Below are 14,554 nucleotides of genomic sequence, written 5' to 3'. Positions count from 1 at the left end.
AAAACACAAACAAACAAATGAAGCAATGAAAGAGGGGAGTGAGTAGGTGAATCACTGCAAGCTGCATGTTTAGTAACCACTGAACACACTGACGCCCCTTGAACTTAACTGCCTGCCCACTCACTTTCCCCTTTATCTTCCAACCTCTCTCCGTCTTCTGCTCTCTGACATACCTGAATGATCAATATTCCCTCGTCGTTAACACCGCACGAGCCGCAACCAGATTTTATTCAAGGTCTGCAGAATCAGGAGATTATCGCATGCTTATTTAGCCCAAGCCAAGCCGCGCAAACAGATCGCAAGAACGCTACTCGGTATTTATCCTTCGCCTTTATTACCAACACTCAGCACTGCGGCGCAAGTCGTTGGTCAGGGTGCCTACTACTGCATCACTGTCACTTTGAACAAGCTCTGATGTGCTAATCTTCTACTTGTCCCATAGGCATCCGTTCTCCAGTTCCTCCTATTGCCCCCGCGCACATAGCCCCCCCCCGCATATATATCTCCAGTCCCGTGCGCGTCACCTTCCTCGCTGGCTACACCTCGCCGAGACAACGTCTAGCATGTCGTCCACCCAGCTGCCTGACGTGATACCTCCGCCCCCAGGTAGCTCTGCTTGGCATGTCGTCCCTCGACACGGCAGCCCCGCGGTGATGGTGGGGACTATAGGTTTACCAGGAGGCACTGCATCTTTTCTCCACCCAGCAGAGAGCAGAGCTGCCCAGCCAGTGAGCCAGAAACTGGATGCCCAGCCTGCTCAATTTCCCTACCGAACCGACTGGACGCACTGGGATGGGCCTCTTCGGGAGACTCGGGCTGGCTCCAAGGAAGAGCGATCTCGTCTAAGGATCGACGAAGACATCGTTCCTCGCCGCACGAAGATCCAAACCCTCGGCGCTTCGCCCTTGGACGCGTGGCTGCCTTCGCCGCCTGGCACCACCACACAGCGTTACTACAAGAAGGACTAGGTGTCATTCTGTGTAGAGCTGTCGCAGCTGCTGGACCTGAAGGTCTCTCCCAACACATGCTTGAACGAATCAGCTTTCATAGTGGGCTTGCAGTTTGCCACGTACTATGCCGCACGCGATGTTCTCGTCGCATCAGCAGCACTCAGCTGCCACAAGCCTCCAATTCGGAACCCACCTGCCGGTAGCGCAGGTCACGTATCAGCCTTCTCCGACGACGCCATCATACCCGGCACGACGCTCGAGGACATGCAATTGCAATCCCGCCTCGGTTACAAAACCAACAAGTCTCTGCAACAAGCGCAGTTCGACAAGCAATTCACGGTCATCCCTATACATCACAACGTTGGCCCCGGACATTGGACCATGGCCGTGTTCGATCGTAGGGTCGGCCACCTGCTCTACTGGGATCCTCTTCAGCCTCGCGATTCCGACGACGACTACGCGCTAAAGCTTGCATCGTACAAAGAGAGGACCCGCTCCTCTATCGTGGCCTTCACGTCGTACCTCACATTCAACGCACAGCCCAGTACATTCAGGGTGACGGTCTGCTCGGTCACGGGCCAGAGAGGATCATTCGAGTGTGGTCACATCCTCTGTGAAATAGCTCGACAACTCTTTTCCGGTCAGACGGGTCTTTCTCACGGCAGATACATATCGATGATGCAAACATCTCCCCTTGGCCTGCCGATGGAAATTCCTACACATGAACAGGACAAGCAGGTCTACGCTACCGATCTGCGTCTGCGCGACTGGGTCACGGAGCCGTTTCGCTGCGATGACTCTGCAAAAACGTACTGGGAACACTACAACAGGATGATCGACGAGTGGAAGGTTGCCATCTTCGGATTCCTCGGCAGCGGCGACTGCACGGTAGAGATGATCAGAGACCGTGAATTGCTAACGCTCAAGCTGAAAGCGTTGCGCAGGATTACGCCCTACTGGTTAACGTCTCGATTCGAAGCCGACCCTCTGTCACTGGAGGCAGCCGCCTTCCCTCACCTTGGGGGTCGGGCCCACTCCGTTCTGAATGGTTCTTTGGACGTGGTTTGGTATCCTTACGATCGCAACTTCAAGCTCGATGAATCCATGCGGTCACAGATGTTGCTGGCAGGTCACGCCAAGTTCAAGCACCCACTCCTCCCCAAGCAGTATCCAGAACCCGTCATCAAGGTGTCTAATGCCGCCATGGAATTTCTTTCCCGTCGTGGGTGGCATTGGGACGATCGAACCCTCACATATGCCCATGAACCCTCAGAAGAGGAAGGCAAGAGCCTCGCCAAGGCCAAGTCGAACTTTACGCATGCCGTGTCGATATCTTCGTCCAACTCCAGCGGCGCGGTGGCACGAGACCGGGGTACTGCAGACCAACCACGTGGACGCTCTACGACCAAACCATGTGTGGCGGCTGCGGCCGATGATGCAAGGTCGAGTGTTTGCGACAACCAACTGTCGAATAGCGTGTCCCAGATGTCCCTCGATACGGGACACCGACCCTCGTCTGCCCTTGGTAGCATTGTTGGAAACGATGATGCAGACGTCTACATGGAGGATGCTGCTGTCCAGGACTCGGGATCTTCCAACGGCAGCACCAACCTGCCAAGTGTCCGGGGTAGAATCAACGGTGCCCTCACCATTTCGCGTCTGGATATGCAGGGACAGATGATCGAGGCTGGAAGGGCGGGTATGATTTGGTCGGCTGGCGACGAAGCGACACGTGACATGCTGCTGCTTTCCGAAGAACTCGGTCTGATGCCGTTTCCAGGTGCCGATGCGCAGATCGTGGGAAACGCTGGCAACACCTTCGTTCTGGAGGACATGCCCTCCAATTTGATTTCCCACACGCAGGACTGGCCGAGATTGGTGGATTGCGCTCGCAGACAGGTTACCCGTTAAGCACGGCGTGGATGGCCCCTCACGGTGATGTGGTTCGGGGATATTGGTCGGAGGAACGGAGGTTGTTCGTTCATGTTGCTCGTGGTATTGCCCATGTTCTTGGTGCTTGTTATCCTATGTGAAACTGTGAATCAAGCTTGCCATCCTTCGTTGATGCACACTTGGGGAGGTATTGCTGCGGTTTATATAATCTGTGCTGTGGTGGAAGATATCCGAAGGTCGGATCGGACGAGGTTGGAATGGCGAGGCTGCCCTCCTACTAGAGCGATCTATTACCTACAGATTGCCAGCAATGAACGTTAAGTTGGACGAGACTTGGGAAAGAATTTCTTAGTTTCATTAGGCTTTTTCGCCCAAATGTATTATGCTTTACGTCGTTTGTTGTACATCACTCAGTTGTTCACTTGAACGCGTAGGTGTGATTATATGTTAGCGATGCCTTTAATTGAGAGCCATTATTTAGTTAAAATGCTCAGCTACAAGGCCGCGCCTCTTTCTGTAGCGCCCCTTCCAGCATGCAGTTTAGTTATTTTGTGTGTAATATGCAAATTAAATCAATAACCCTCGTCCTGAACAAATTTGCCATTCTTGGTGATGACGAGGAAAACGTCAGAAAGGGCTCAGGCCTTGCTGGATGACGCATGAAGTAGGGAGATCGCTGTGCCAAGTTTAGCGATCGCTGGCACCTTCTGATGAAGGCACATGTATACACTGCAGGGGACGTTTTGGTTCTTTTTTTATCATACGGATCGACGAGCAGGTTTAGACGAGGAGGATCACTGCATACAAGCTTGTCATTGCCCGGAGATAACTCGGCCCGGTCCTTCTTGCATTTACCGTCTGCAGCATTTTCTCCGTATCAGTAGCTGTCATGTGACTGTGCATTTAACTCTCCATCCTGCAACGTCTCGGGATAAAAATTTCAACATCAATCACAACCACTCACACACAACACACTCTGCGTTCAGGCGTGGCCTCACATATCGCTGATTTCCGCGTTTCGCTCAGCCATTTCCATCCACGTTCCTATCTGCGACATTATCGACCGTCGCGTCCTCGCGATAGGATTCATTTCGTAGAGGTGCGACCCGCGAAGAAGAGAAAACAAAACGTCAGCCCCCGATCTTCCCCGCCCTGATATACTGGACTGACCATGCAGATTAGGATGGAACGGGAAACAGTCAGCGTGACCTACTCCGACATGGAGGCCGTGGAGATGTTGAGCGAAGTGCACGAGGCAGTTTAGGACGCGCTCAAGCACATGCTCTCCAAGTTGAAACGATACCACGACACCAAAGGGGTTGGGCAACTCCAGCGACAAAAGGTCATCCGGGAATGTGACGCTGCGGTTCGCGTTGCTGATATGATGCGACAACGACAACTAAGCGAAAGCGAGTTATACTTGGGTCTCCAGCTGGCCGGAACACTCTCTCAACAGATCCGGCTCGAGATCGCGGTCGTATTGGATCATCATCGGCGAATGAGGAATCCGGACCACGCGAGCGGTGATTTTTCAACTGGCATCGCGCGACTGGAATCGCATCACAAGAACCTGCTTCGCCAACAACAGTCGACATACCCTGTCCATGCAGATGCGATCGAAATGACGTGGCGTATTGACCATACCCTCACGTACCGTGTCGATCTGGACCTCTCGCCGACAACGGTCACTTGCGTCTCGGTAGAGATGGTGCTTACAGCAGAGGGGTAGTTGCGTCTTTGTGCTGAATGCTGGGCACTGTCTATGACATGGTTTAGGAGGACGAAGCGGATTGCGAAATGGACACTACGCTCATAGTAGGTATGTAAATATTGCACTACATTGAGACAATAAGCTAATACTCCAGCAGGGACGAAGGGACGAGTCGATCATGAGTTTGTTGTGTATCAGAATGGAGAAACGTCTCAGAGGGAGCTAGCTGGCGGTGTCTTCTGATACTACTATGGTGATCTTTTTATTATTATTGACTGACACTATTATTCTTATCGCCAATACCCAGCATCCGGATATGTAATACAAGTATAGTTCATTTGTGTCTTCAGGGAAGATCAATCCAGCTAGACAGGTCTATTTTTATATGTTCCTTCTATCATGTTCCGTCTGGCCCACGCATTTCCTGTTTCACATGGCCATATGATAAATATCTTCTTTGCTTACTTAGTTCTAGATGATAGATGGTTCATGCCAGGCCACGCTTGCGACTTATCCAGTCTGCATATATACTTCGCTCACCACCTGATTCGCAGGCAGGTGCCTAAATACGTAGTTATTCTGGCATTTGTGCATTAGGTGCGGCGTATACGTTGCCTTCAGAGTGCTGAGATATGGGTCCATTGTCGCTATGCCACCACGATGATTGAACCTCCTGGGCAACGCTGGACGATGCTGAGTTGCACGTCTGCGAAGGTTCTACGACGGCGTTGACAGGTCATCGTCGCCAATGCCGTCATGGCCAGCACATGGTGATATCCCTGTCGCTGCTCTATTAATTGTGATTTTTGGACTGTTTTTAAATGGCTTCAGATTTCTTCTCCTATGTTTCTTTAAGGTTATTAATAAAGGCTAATCTTCCCGCATACCTCAAAATTCCAACTGGAAATCAAGTCGAGGTTGCTCCCAAGACTAGGCTAGGTTTTCCAACACAAGTGTTACTTACATAGCCTTAACTCTTATAAGGGAAGCTTCTATCGAGCTGCATGAACAGCGGCAACTTCTTCCTCATACAACCTCGATCGATCGTCCAATACAAAGTCGGTCAATCCTGATGTCTTGGTGGACATGACTGACCACTTTCGCAGTTCTCGTAAGACACAGTCAGTTGTGCTTGGCTGAGAGGATGGGGATGCACAGCCTGGGCGTATGCCTGGTGGAAGTTCTGTAGGGCTTAGTGGATAATACATATCTTATAGGCAACTGTTGCATTCTGGCTTTTCTGCTACGTCTGGATTTTCGCGGTCGTGAAATGGCATGCAGAGCAGGCTTCCGTGAGGACAATAGCTCTGCCGTTCCAGTGTCCTCACATAATATATGCGCCATTGAATGTCTCTAATAAACCTCTGCTGTTTTCCATGCTCCCCCTCTATTGGATTTTTCAGGGGATACCCCTGTCGATACTCTATAGATATGGAATCACCCTGAACTGTCTTCTGTTTTAAGGGTAACGATAAGCACAACAAAACGAAAAGGTCAGTACAGAACAGCCTCCAGGTGGGTCGGTGATATTACAGTTAATTGGCTTCCAATGAAGACCCAATCTATATCAATAGATGCACATTCAAATGGTCAATTGAATAATATACGACGTTTCGATTGAATTTTAATTTGAACAGGTGGAAAGGTATAGTGAAATTGAGATCTATCTGAAGTCTGTCTTGATCTTTCCTCTAGTAATTTCCACATGACCTCTAAAAGAGCTAGCTTTATAACAATAGTAATTTAAATAGACTTGAAAGTGAATAATTACCCAATGTATTGCTTTTCATATGTATATAACTATATACTATAGGGTAGTAGGAATTTAGTATTACAAACCCACTACCAAACTTTTATTGGGTGATTTTCGAGGCGTAAGTCCCGAAGTATACATATAAAATCAACTCATAAAAAAACACAGTTTTTGAACCTAGATGCTAATATAGGTCCGGTCTAAAGGTATATATTATGACTCATAAAGTTAGAATCATAATGATTACCATAAAAGCTCTTGTTCCTTCCAAAGGTTAGTTGTCAAACACTTCCTCATCAATATCAACATCAACATCAACAAAACCACACAACCACACAACCACCGCACAAGATGACAGACTTCAGAGTCCTCATCCACCCTGGCCATGCGCCGGACCAAGGAACCATCTACAAAAGCTTGGCCCCCGTAACCGACTTCACTTCTGAAGAAAGAGATTAACTAAAGGAGTCTAAGGCCTTCCACCACCTTCAAAATAACCCTCCTGTCGGCATCTGGGGTCAAGATATCACCAACATGAATGACAACCAGATCGTTGCCCTTGTCATTCTTGGCTGCGATGCCTTCAACTGCACAATCGACCGTCAAGCCAATAAACCGAAGTTCAGATCCTTGCTGCACAGGGAGAAGAAGGCCCTCAAGGCCCTCTATGGAATGAAGCACAGCGGCGATGTCGACACGTTGAGAGGCAGGGTGCCCTGGATGAAGTCGCTTCTTGATCTTTGGAACGATCTTCGACAAGGAAAATGAGTCACCGATGACTCACGGGGCGTTCGGCGAAGGTGGCGTTATTCTGTGAAAAGTTTGTTGAATTGGAATTTGTTGTGTTGAGAATCCTGCAAAGTTAAAGGACTGGGGACCCACTACCAAACGGCAGGCTAATTGTCTAGCAAGCAGACAAGTAACAAGACAAGCGGAATTTGCCTAGAATAGGCAGCTTGGGGTTGATTCCCACTGTATTTGAGTATTTAGGTTATAAAATCTTATCTGAGGACCTTTTCCCTCTTTCCTAGCTATCTTAGTTATGTCAATATTGTCACCTATTCTGTCTGTGTTGATGACTCATACACTTGAACTTTGTAACATTTGGTGGTAATATAAGCTTAGGGAGGTGGTACCATACAGGTGGCAAAACGTAAGTACTGAACCCACTAAAATACCAGGCACTTGCCTGAGCTGGGATGCCCTTTGCATTGCCCCACAGTGACTGCCTTCAATTCTCTCTGGAAACAACGACCTTACATCGACAATTCTGCCTTTTCGAAATTACACCTGTCTGCAGCCGCAAGCAGGGTGATTACTGATCTGAACCGTCATGGTCTAGACACTCTGGCTTCCAGAGGGTCTGAAACTGATTATTATAGCCGTCGTCGCATCATGGCTAAACCAACGCCTACAGACGCAGCTTCATTGAGACAGCTTATCACCTGTCTCCGCACTGCAGAGTACGTGAATCTCTTGGCCATTCGTTCGTCGTCCATATTTTTTCTGACTGCAGGCTTCACTTTTGAAGGAAAGCCTCACAACTTCTGCATGCAACCAACATTGTGGCTCTCCTACGCGCGACGCGCCGAGCTGTCGCCTATATGTTCCCTGGGTCGACCGAGTCGCTTGACGATACAGAGGTGAGCCTTGCTACAGTCGCTATGCCTGACGAAGAGCATAACTGTGATGCAACGACTGGCTGACACTTTGCCGTTGTCCCCTACTCCACAGGCCGGCACGGAAGACAGTGTATTCTTTATCGATTCCCATCAGTCAGGTGTATACCTGCCCAATACTCTACGATCGTTCGCCCAGTCGCCCGCATTCCAAGGCCAAGGCTACGCCCCGCATATCGTATTCAACCCGGACACGCTCAAGACTGACCTTCGGCTATTTACCCTTCACGATGACCCGCAAGTTTCGTATGAGTCGCAAACCGACATATTACGCGGAAAGCAGGGAGATGACCAATATCTGGCATGCGTTCAACCTCTTCGTATCGACGACGACGCTGGATTTCCATGGCCAAGCTTCTCATACGACGACCCTCGACCCTCGATGCAGCAAGCCTGCGAAGCCGTCGACGCTTTCGTCGCCCGAACTCGAAAGGATGGCGGCACCACGACCGCATCTTTCAGCACCGGAGCTCACGTACGCCTGCACAACCCGACTTCTCAGCACCCCGGAGAACGGCTTGAAGAGCTTTCGATTCAGCCGGAGTTTCCCGATTACACGCAGGTATGTTTCCACATCGTGGCCAAAGACGGAGTCACTGGCTTCCATATCGAGGATAATGGTCTGCGGTCTTTCAACCTGTGCCATATTGGCTACAAGGCCTGGGTAATTATACCCGACGGCTCTCGGGACGCTTTCGAACAGTATGTCATGCGTAGACTGGGGCTGCCAGCGAGCGTGAGAAGTCAACTGTGCGACCAATTCGTGAGGCACTTGGGCATACTCTGCTCCCCAACCCAGCTGGAGGAAGCTGCTGTCGAGTACCGAATCGTTGTGCAAGGCCCGGGCGAGTTCGTCGCGACGACCCCGTTGGAGTATCATATGGTACTGGGCTTGACATCGTCCATCGCCACATCCAACAATTTCATATACCGGGACGATCCTGACATCGTGGCAGCGCTGGAGAATGCTAAGGTGTGCGAGCAATGTGGGAATTACCCCCTTATCCGCGACTACAACGTCAACCACTCAACCACACTGGGCAGTCATGTGGCGACCGTACAGGCGCTCATTCGTCAGCTGGAGAAGCCGACGAGAGAATGTAGCATCGAGGGGCTAACGAAACGTGATATCGATGCGAGCAGCACGGGGAACGAAAACGTCGTGGCCAAGGGTGGCGACGTTCCGCTGCACGACCACGAGTCCGCCATTCGAAAAGGTGGTGGATTTGACACGACTTCGAGGAAGAACGTGGGTAGCGGCACAAAGAGGTCAACGTTATCCGCAGAGGCAAACTTGGCCAAGCGCAAGCGCGCGAAGCTTCTGCCGCCAAGCGCAACCGATGGGACCGCAGGGCAGCAAGGCCACGCAACCGTTGTCGCCTCTTCATGTCTGCAATCACTCCCACGACGTCAGTTGCGATCGACACGAGCGCTCGATCCGGTGCAAACAGTGAAACAGGTGAGCCAGCGAGTCGCAAGCGCACCGTCTGCGCTGCTGCCAAAGACGTCAACCAGGACCAGAGGGCCCCCCGAGGACACAGCAAGCGACGAGGGTGGGTCTCGGAGTCCTGATGGGTCAGTCTCTGATTGCAATAGTGTCAGCGGTATTGGGGACGATGAGACCACACCCAATACAACGCCTGGGACTTCACCACGTACCAACCCGGATGCCACAACTGTGACGACCTTGACAACCCCTATCCGCCACAGTAGCTTGTCTCAATTCGATGCATTCTACTTGAGGAATCCCTTGAGCAGAGATCAGCTCGTCGCTCTGCCAGCACACGACAGGTGTGGTCTTGCCGCGGTTCTACACACGAAACAGCACTTGGAAGACTTCTTCGCCGCCGTCAAGGACCAGAACAATCGCTTCAAGGGTAAAGGCGTGTCCGACCTGGAGAATGCTCTCTCGTCTCGTAACAGCTCGCATTTCGAAGATCCAGCGACAGGTGCTATACGAAGTGCAATTATCGAAATGGTAAGGAGCAACCGACATCGCCTGGGAAAACAGAAGGCCGATTACCGACAGCGTTTCTTCTGCTACCTTGCGCGTCGCTTATGGGAGGAAGCGCGAGTTGAGACCTCTCCCTGGGGTTCATACAAGGCGATGGGGGGAGGTCAGGTGAGACTGGATCCTGCCGTCAGAGACAGGCTTACTCGACAGCTGCTCCCGGTCGAGTGTGCGCAATCGGAAGCAGCAGAGGTTTCGGGCTACGTCGGTGCAGTCATGCACCAGGGGTTCAGATGGAACTCCCTGGCAAAGGATCTAGGGATGGGTATTATTGCCCTGATACCTTACCGTCGTAAGGAATTGCACGTCCTTAATGTCTCTGCCGGATACTACTACAATGGCTTACATGGCGAATCATCGCTGCCGAGACTGCGAGAATTCCAGGCGGCCCTCGACACGCCGTACATGAATGCACTTCTCAACGCTGCTGAGTCACTGGCCAACGCCATCGTCCACAACAATGATGTCCACTTCGCGTTCAATGACTATCAGGGCGACAAGCCCATTTCGTCCCTCTCTGAACATGAAATCTGCCGTCTTCTCAAGACGGTCCCGTCCAAGGATATTGGTCACGGGAACGCGCAGTCGAGCCCGTCGTCCACAGGGGTAATTTCAAAAAACGGATGTTCGTCTACGAATGATAAGGGTCCTTGATGGACGGGTTGTAGATGATGGATGTACCCTTCATATATCTGGTTGCCGATCGTGTTAGTTTCTCTGCGCTGGGAATGAGGGGGAAGGGTTATGGAAAGGGGCGGAAGCTGTTGGTCTATCCCTTTGAGGATATTGTAGATGTGTATGCAAGCCGAGACTGTCCTGGAAGTCGAATGAGCGGGGGAAGGCATGGCTGCTTTCAACTGCACAACCTGTCAGCACTGTATTTGTCACTCGTCCTGTTACAGCATTGTTGAGTTCTGACGGTTCCCTGTTATTTATTCCAGTTTTCACCATACATTCATCCCTTCCGATGCTGCATATGTAGAAAACAAGGGACTTATTAGTCTGCACCGAGTGCTGCCACTACATGGTGGGATGTCATCATTTTGCGTATTGCGTTTCCGGTTACTGTTCTCTATATGCACTTCTCACGCGCCTTCGCGCTCTTCGCCACTGGATAAGCTATATTACATCTTAATTTATTACACTTGGCATGTCCTGCTCTCCAGTCACTGGCAGGGTCCAAAAAGTGGTGACCGCGATCCTTCTCTCTTGCTACCATCCTCTACGCCTGATGTGACATGGCGAGACGCGATGTAGGGTTGGAGGCGCGGCGTCAAGCCGTATAGACTCCAGCCAAAGTAGCAGGGCTGACCTTACCACTGACCGATCGACTCCCACCGTCGAGGTGCAGTTGGGTTCGATGGTGGCGTGAAATCAGCGGAATTCGAGTCCCTGGAAAAGCCTCAGGTGTCGGACGTCTTCATGACAGAGACCGGCACGTCTCTGGTTCCTGATCCTCAGCAGCTCTTCGGACTCGCTACCTTCCCTCTTGAGATAGAACCGGAAGGTCTCCTTCTTTTGCCCGGGACGGGCAACCCTGCCTTTGGCTTGGATCAGACTGGCCTCCGTCTGTGGCTCGCCAAGCTGGATCATGATGTTGCAGAAGACAAAGTCATTGAACCCAAACCCGCACAGGCGGAACGTGGTGATGACGACGATTGACTTCCCACCTTGGTCGACGTTCCGGCCCTCGGATAACGACCGTAACTGTGCCTGCCTGAGAGCTCTCGCTGTTGGCGTGGTATCAGACAGCAAGCACTCCACGTCTGCCACGCCGGCGCAATTCTCTTTGAGGTAAACGTAGGCGGCTGCGGCGTTGCAGGGATGCTGGGTGAGCAAGAGGATGTGCAATGGCTCGCGGCTGACTTCGTGGTCGGGCTTGTAGGCTACCTTGCCTCGTGAGGCCTCTCGCACGATGTTTGACATCTCGGGGAACATAGGGTCGTTTCTGGTGAGGAGATCCAACTTCTGGAGATAGGCGCTGTCACTTCTCCGTTCCGCATCGTCGTACGCCTTGATGTCGGCCTCCACGCGGCCCTTGCTGTACGGGAACATCCTGTCTTCCTTCACACAGGCTTGAAGACCTGGCACCGGTCCCGCCTTCCACATCAAGTCAGCTCCGTTGACAGACTTCATGACCTGCTCGATTGATGAAGGGTCCACCGTTGTGGTCTTCTCCAAGATCCCTCCCCGAACCTCATCGACGATCTCTCGTACAGACTGTCGCAGCTCTTCAGGGATGGCGAACGCTTTGATGATAGTTTCTGGGTTTGGGTGTGACAGCGAGATCTTGTATCCCTGGTTGAGCATGGGGCTGTAACCTGCTCTCGATATCATCCATCTCTCCACGGCTTTGCATGCGGATTCGATGGCGTGTCTGTACTCGGACGAGTCCCTGTCTCTGGAATGCCTGTCGGCGAGCCGCAGCGCGTTCATGACACTCGTGTGCTTCCCTTGGCCCCAGTTGATGATGGAGGACGCGGTCTCCAAGTCACTGAGGTCCCTGACCGCGGGCGTTGCACTGAGGAATACGGCGAATGGTGCGGGTTGCGACAGCCTCTGCTTCCTTGCCCAGAATCCGAGCATTGCCTTGGTTATGTTGCTGTCTTTACCTTTGTACTCCTGCGCTTCATCGCAGATGATGGTGGAGAAATCGAGCAGAAAGCACTTCGCCACCTGAACCACCCTGACCGGCGTGGCAGGTGTCTTGACCCATACGTCCACCACATCCCAAGCGTCGGTGGCCTTGGCTGAGGCGCATAAACTGAGACGCTCCCGCCCGACAATCATCAGGCTCATGCGACGTTCCTGTGTGAATGATGCGTGACGTCGGAAGGCCATGGGTTCCGTATCTGACCCACTGGCCAGCGCTTCTCCAAGCTCATCGACACTCCACTGAGACTTTGCTGGACCGTTGCTGAGTCGGCAAGGACTCGACTTTGTCGTCCTTGGCACCACCGGCTCGACCATGAAGCTTCTGATGCTGGCTGCGGGCGACGTTCCGAGGGGTTGTAGACTCGCTTTCTCAACCCATACGTAGCCGTGCAGCACAGGCTTTCCGCGAAAGGGGAAGCTCGCTCCATCGAACGCAGGCTGGATGAACTTGGTGTAATGGCTGGTCCACACCGTGGCGATAGCTACGGGACAGGTGACCACGGTGTACGAGTCCGGGAGTCTGTCGAGCAGAACAGAAAGAATACTGTTTCGTTCGCATACGCATTGTACTCCGATTAACAGAGTGAACGCGCAGCGGCTGCCATCCTGGAGGCTCCTCGTGGGGTCTTTCGAGTAGTGTTGCTTCGGGTAGTCCTTCACGTGCTGACGCGTCAGGCTTGCGATGCGTCTTAGTACCAGAAGCATGAGGGTGGTGAAGGTCTTGCCGCAACCTACACCGTCCGCGTTATAGATGCCCTGCATGCTCGGATCTTCACGAAGCCGGCGACCGAGCTCGTAGATGAAAGCACACTGGGCGATGGTGGCTTCTGACCTCATTCCAGGCACCTTCCAAGTTGTGTCCATGTCCATCTTGTCGGCGTTGTCGATGTTGAATGTCCAGGCCAGAGCGCGAACCTTGTCTCCCATGATTAGGTTCTTCCCTCGAAGATAGCCGAGTATACCATCCGCCTCCTCGTTGTCTTCAATGACGATGATCTCTTGAGGTGCTGGAGGACGATGATTGCGGGGGGTGGCTTCGCGAACCTACCAGACATTTCCATTAGCTTCCCATCCTCATCCAAATTTTCCGCCGATCCTTCCAAGGAACGAGGATGATCACGTTCATTGATCTGGATCCAATACGGGCTTACCGGTAATGTCACGCTGGCTGCCGGACTCGGGGCCACAGGGGTAGCGATGCCTGGTTCCAGTACTGGGCGTCGGTCAAAGAGGACAAGACGTGCCTCGAATGAGGATGATGCGATATTTAGCTTTCCATCCTTTATGTTTGCCGCAAGTATACCCACGAATCTCGATAGTGAGGCCTGGTCGTGGACCTCAAACCGTCTCTCCGTTCCAGCTCCGGTGGGCACGATGAACTCGAAGCTCTCGCCAGCGTGGTCTAGTTCTGGCTTCATGGCATCTCTGAGCTGGTTAAAGCTGTACCGACTACCGATCGGGATCGCTCTAGCGGTAGGATGGCGTGTTGTGATCGAGAATGGGATGCTGACGAACTCGCTGAGCATGTGTAAATGAACATGCCCTGGGAGATTCGCAGTCTTTACTGTGAAAATGAAGTTGTCGAGAGGGTGATGTTCCATCGCGAAGGTGGGCTAGCCACTGAACTGAGACCTGGTATGACTGGGAAACGTGGTGCGTGGACGAGAGACACTGTCGACTGACTGCGTAATCGGATTTAAGTTAGAGGGTAACGACGACTTCAGGATGGACAGGAGTACACAAACGACGGTATTTCAATGCGGAGGCTCAATAGGTGGCCAGGTACATGCGCTTGGCTGAGGGCTTTCAGAAGCACGAGAGGCTAAGTGTGGGAAAGTTGGTATAGTTATGGGGGACTCTGGCGTGCGTATACGCTACAATGTGAGGATGGAAGCATGAGTG

The 14,554-nt window shown here is 52.0% G+C and overlaps 5 protein-coding genes across 5 annotated transcripts; 4 read left to right on the top strand and 1 right to left on the bottom strand.

Annotated features, from left to right (window-relative positions):
- Nucleotides 1-177: 177 nt before the first annotated feature.
- Nucleotides 178-2,861, top strand: FPOAC1_003870 (uncharacterized protein; the record flags this gene model as incomplete). The annotated part of the gene is made up of 3 exons (XM_044848425.1): nt 178-314; nt 443-948; nt 985-2,861. The coding sequence occupies 3 exons, from the start codon at nt 178-180 to the stop codon at nt 2,859-2,861; spliced, it is 2,520 nt and encodes an 839-aa protein (XP_044714341.1).
- Nucleotides 2,862-4,122: 1,261 nt separating this feature from the next.
- On the top strand, nt 4,123-4,797 carry FPOAC1_003869 (uncharacterized protein; the record flags this gene model as incomplete). The annotated part of the gene is made up of 3 exons (XM_044848424.1): nt 4,123-4,551; nt 4,620-4,662; nt 4,712-4,797. The coding sequence occupies 3 exons, from the start codon at nt 4,123-4,125 to the stop codon at nt 4,795-4,797; spliced, it is 558 nt and encodes a 185-aa protein (XP_044714340.1).
- Nucleotides 4,798-6,658: 1,861 nt separating this feature from the next.
- FPOAC1_003868 (uncharacterized protein) lies at nt 6,659-7,075 on the top strand (the record flags this gene model as incomplete). Its single annotated transcript, XM_044848423.1, has 2 exons — nt 6,659-6,733; nt 6,782-7,075. 2 exons carry the CDS (start codon nt 6,659-6,661, stop codon nt 7,073-7,075), a joined length of 369 nt encoding a protein of 122 aa, XP_044714339.1.
- Nucleotides 7,076-7,702: 627 nt separating this feature from the next.
- Nucleotides 7,703-10,651, top strand: FPOAC1_003867 (uncharacterized protein; the record flags this gene model as incomplete). Its single annotated transcript, XM_044848422.1, has 5 exons — nt 7,703-7,770; nt 7,839-7,950; nt 8,042-9,395; nt 9,446-9,539; nt 9,583-10,651. The coding sequence occupies 5 exons, from the start codon at nt 7,703-7,705 to the stop codon at nt 10,649-10,651; spliced, it is 2,697 nt and encodes an 898-aa protein (XP_044714338.1).
- Nucleotides 10,652-11,371: 720 nt separating this feature from the next.
- FPOAC1_003866 (uncharacterized protein) lies at nt 11,372-14,253 on the bottom strand (the record flags this gene model as incomplete). The annotated part of the gene is made up of 2 exons (XM_044848421.1): nt 11,372-13,696; nt 13,804-14,253. 2 exons carry the CDS (start codon nt 14,251-14,253, stop codon nt 11,372-11,374), a joined length of 2,775 nt encoding a protein of 924 aa, XP_044714337.1.
- Nucleotides 14,254-14,554: the final 301 nt, after the last annotated feature.

Source organism: Fusarium poae, chromosome 1, assembly GCF_019609905.1.
Source record: "Fusarium poae strain DAOMC 252244 chromosome 1, whole genome shotgun sequence".
NCBI lineage: Eukaryota > Fungi > Ascomycota > Sordariomycetes > Hypocreales > Nectriaceae > Fusarium > Fusarium poae.
The sequence above is the reverse complement of the archived record's forward strand: the minus strand, read 5'-3'. Positions and strand labels throughout refer to the sequence as shown.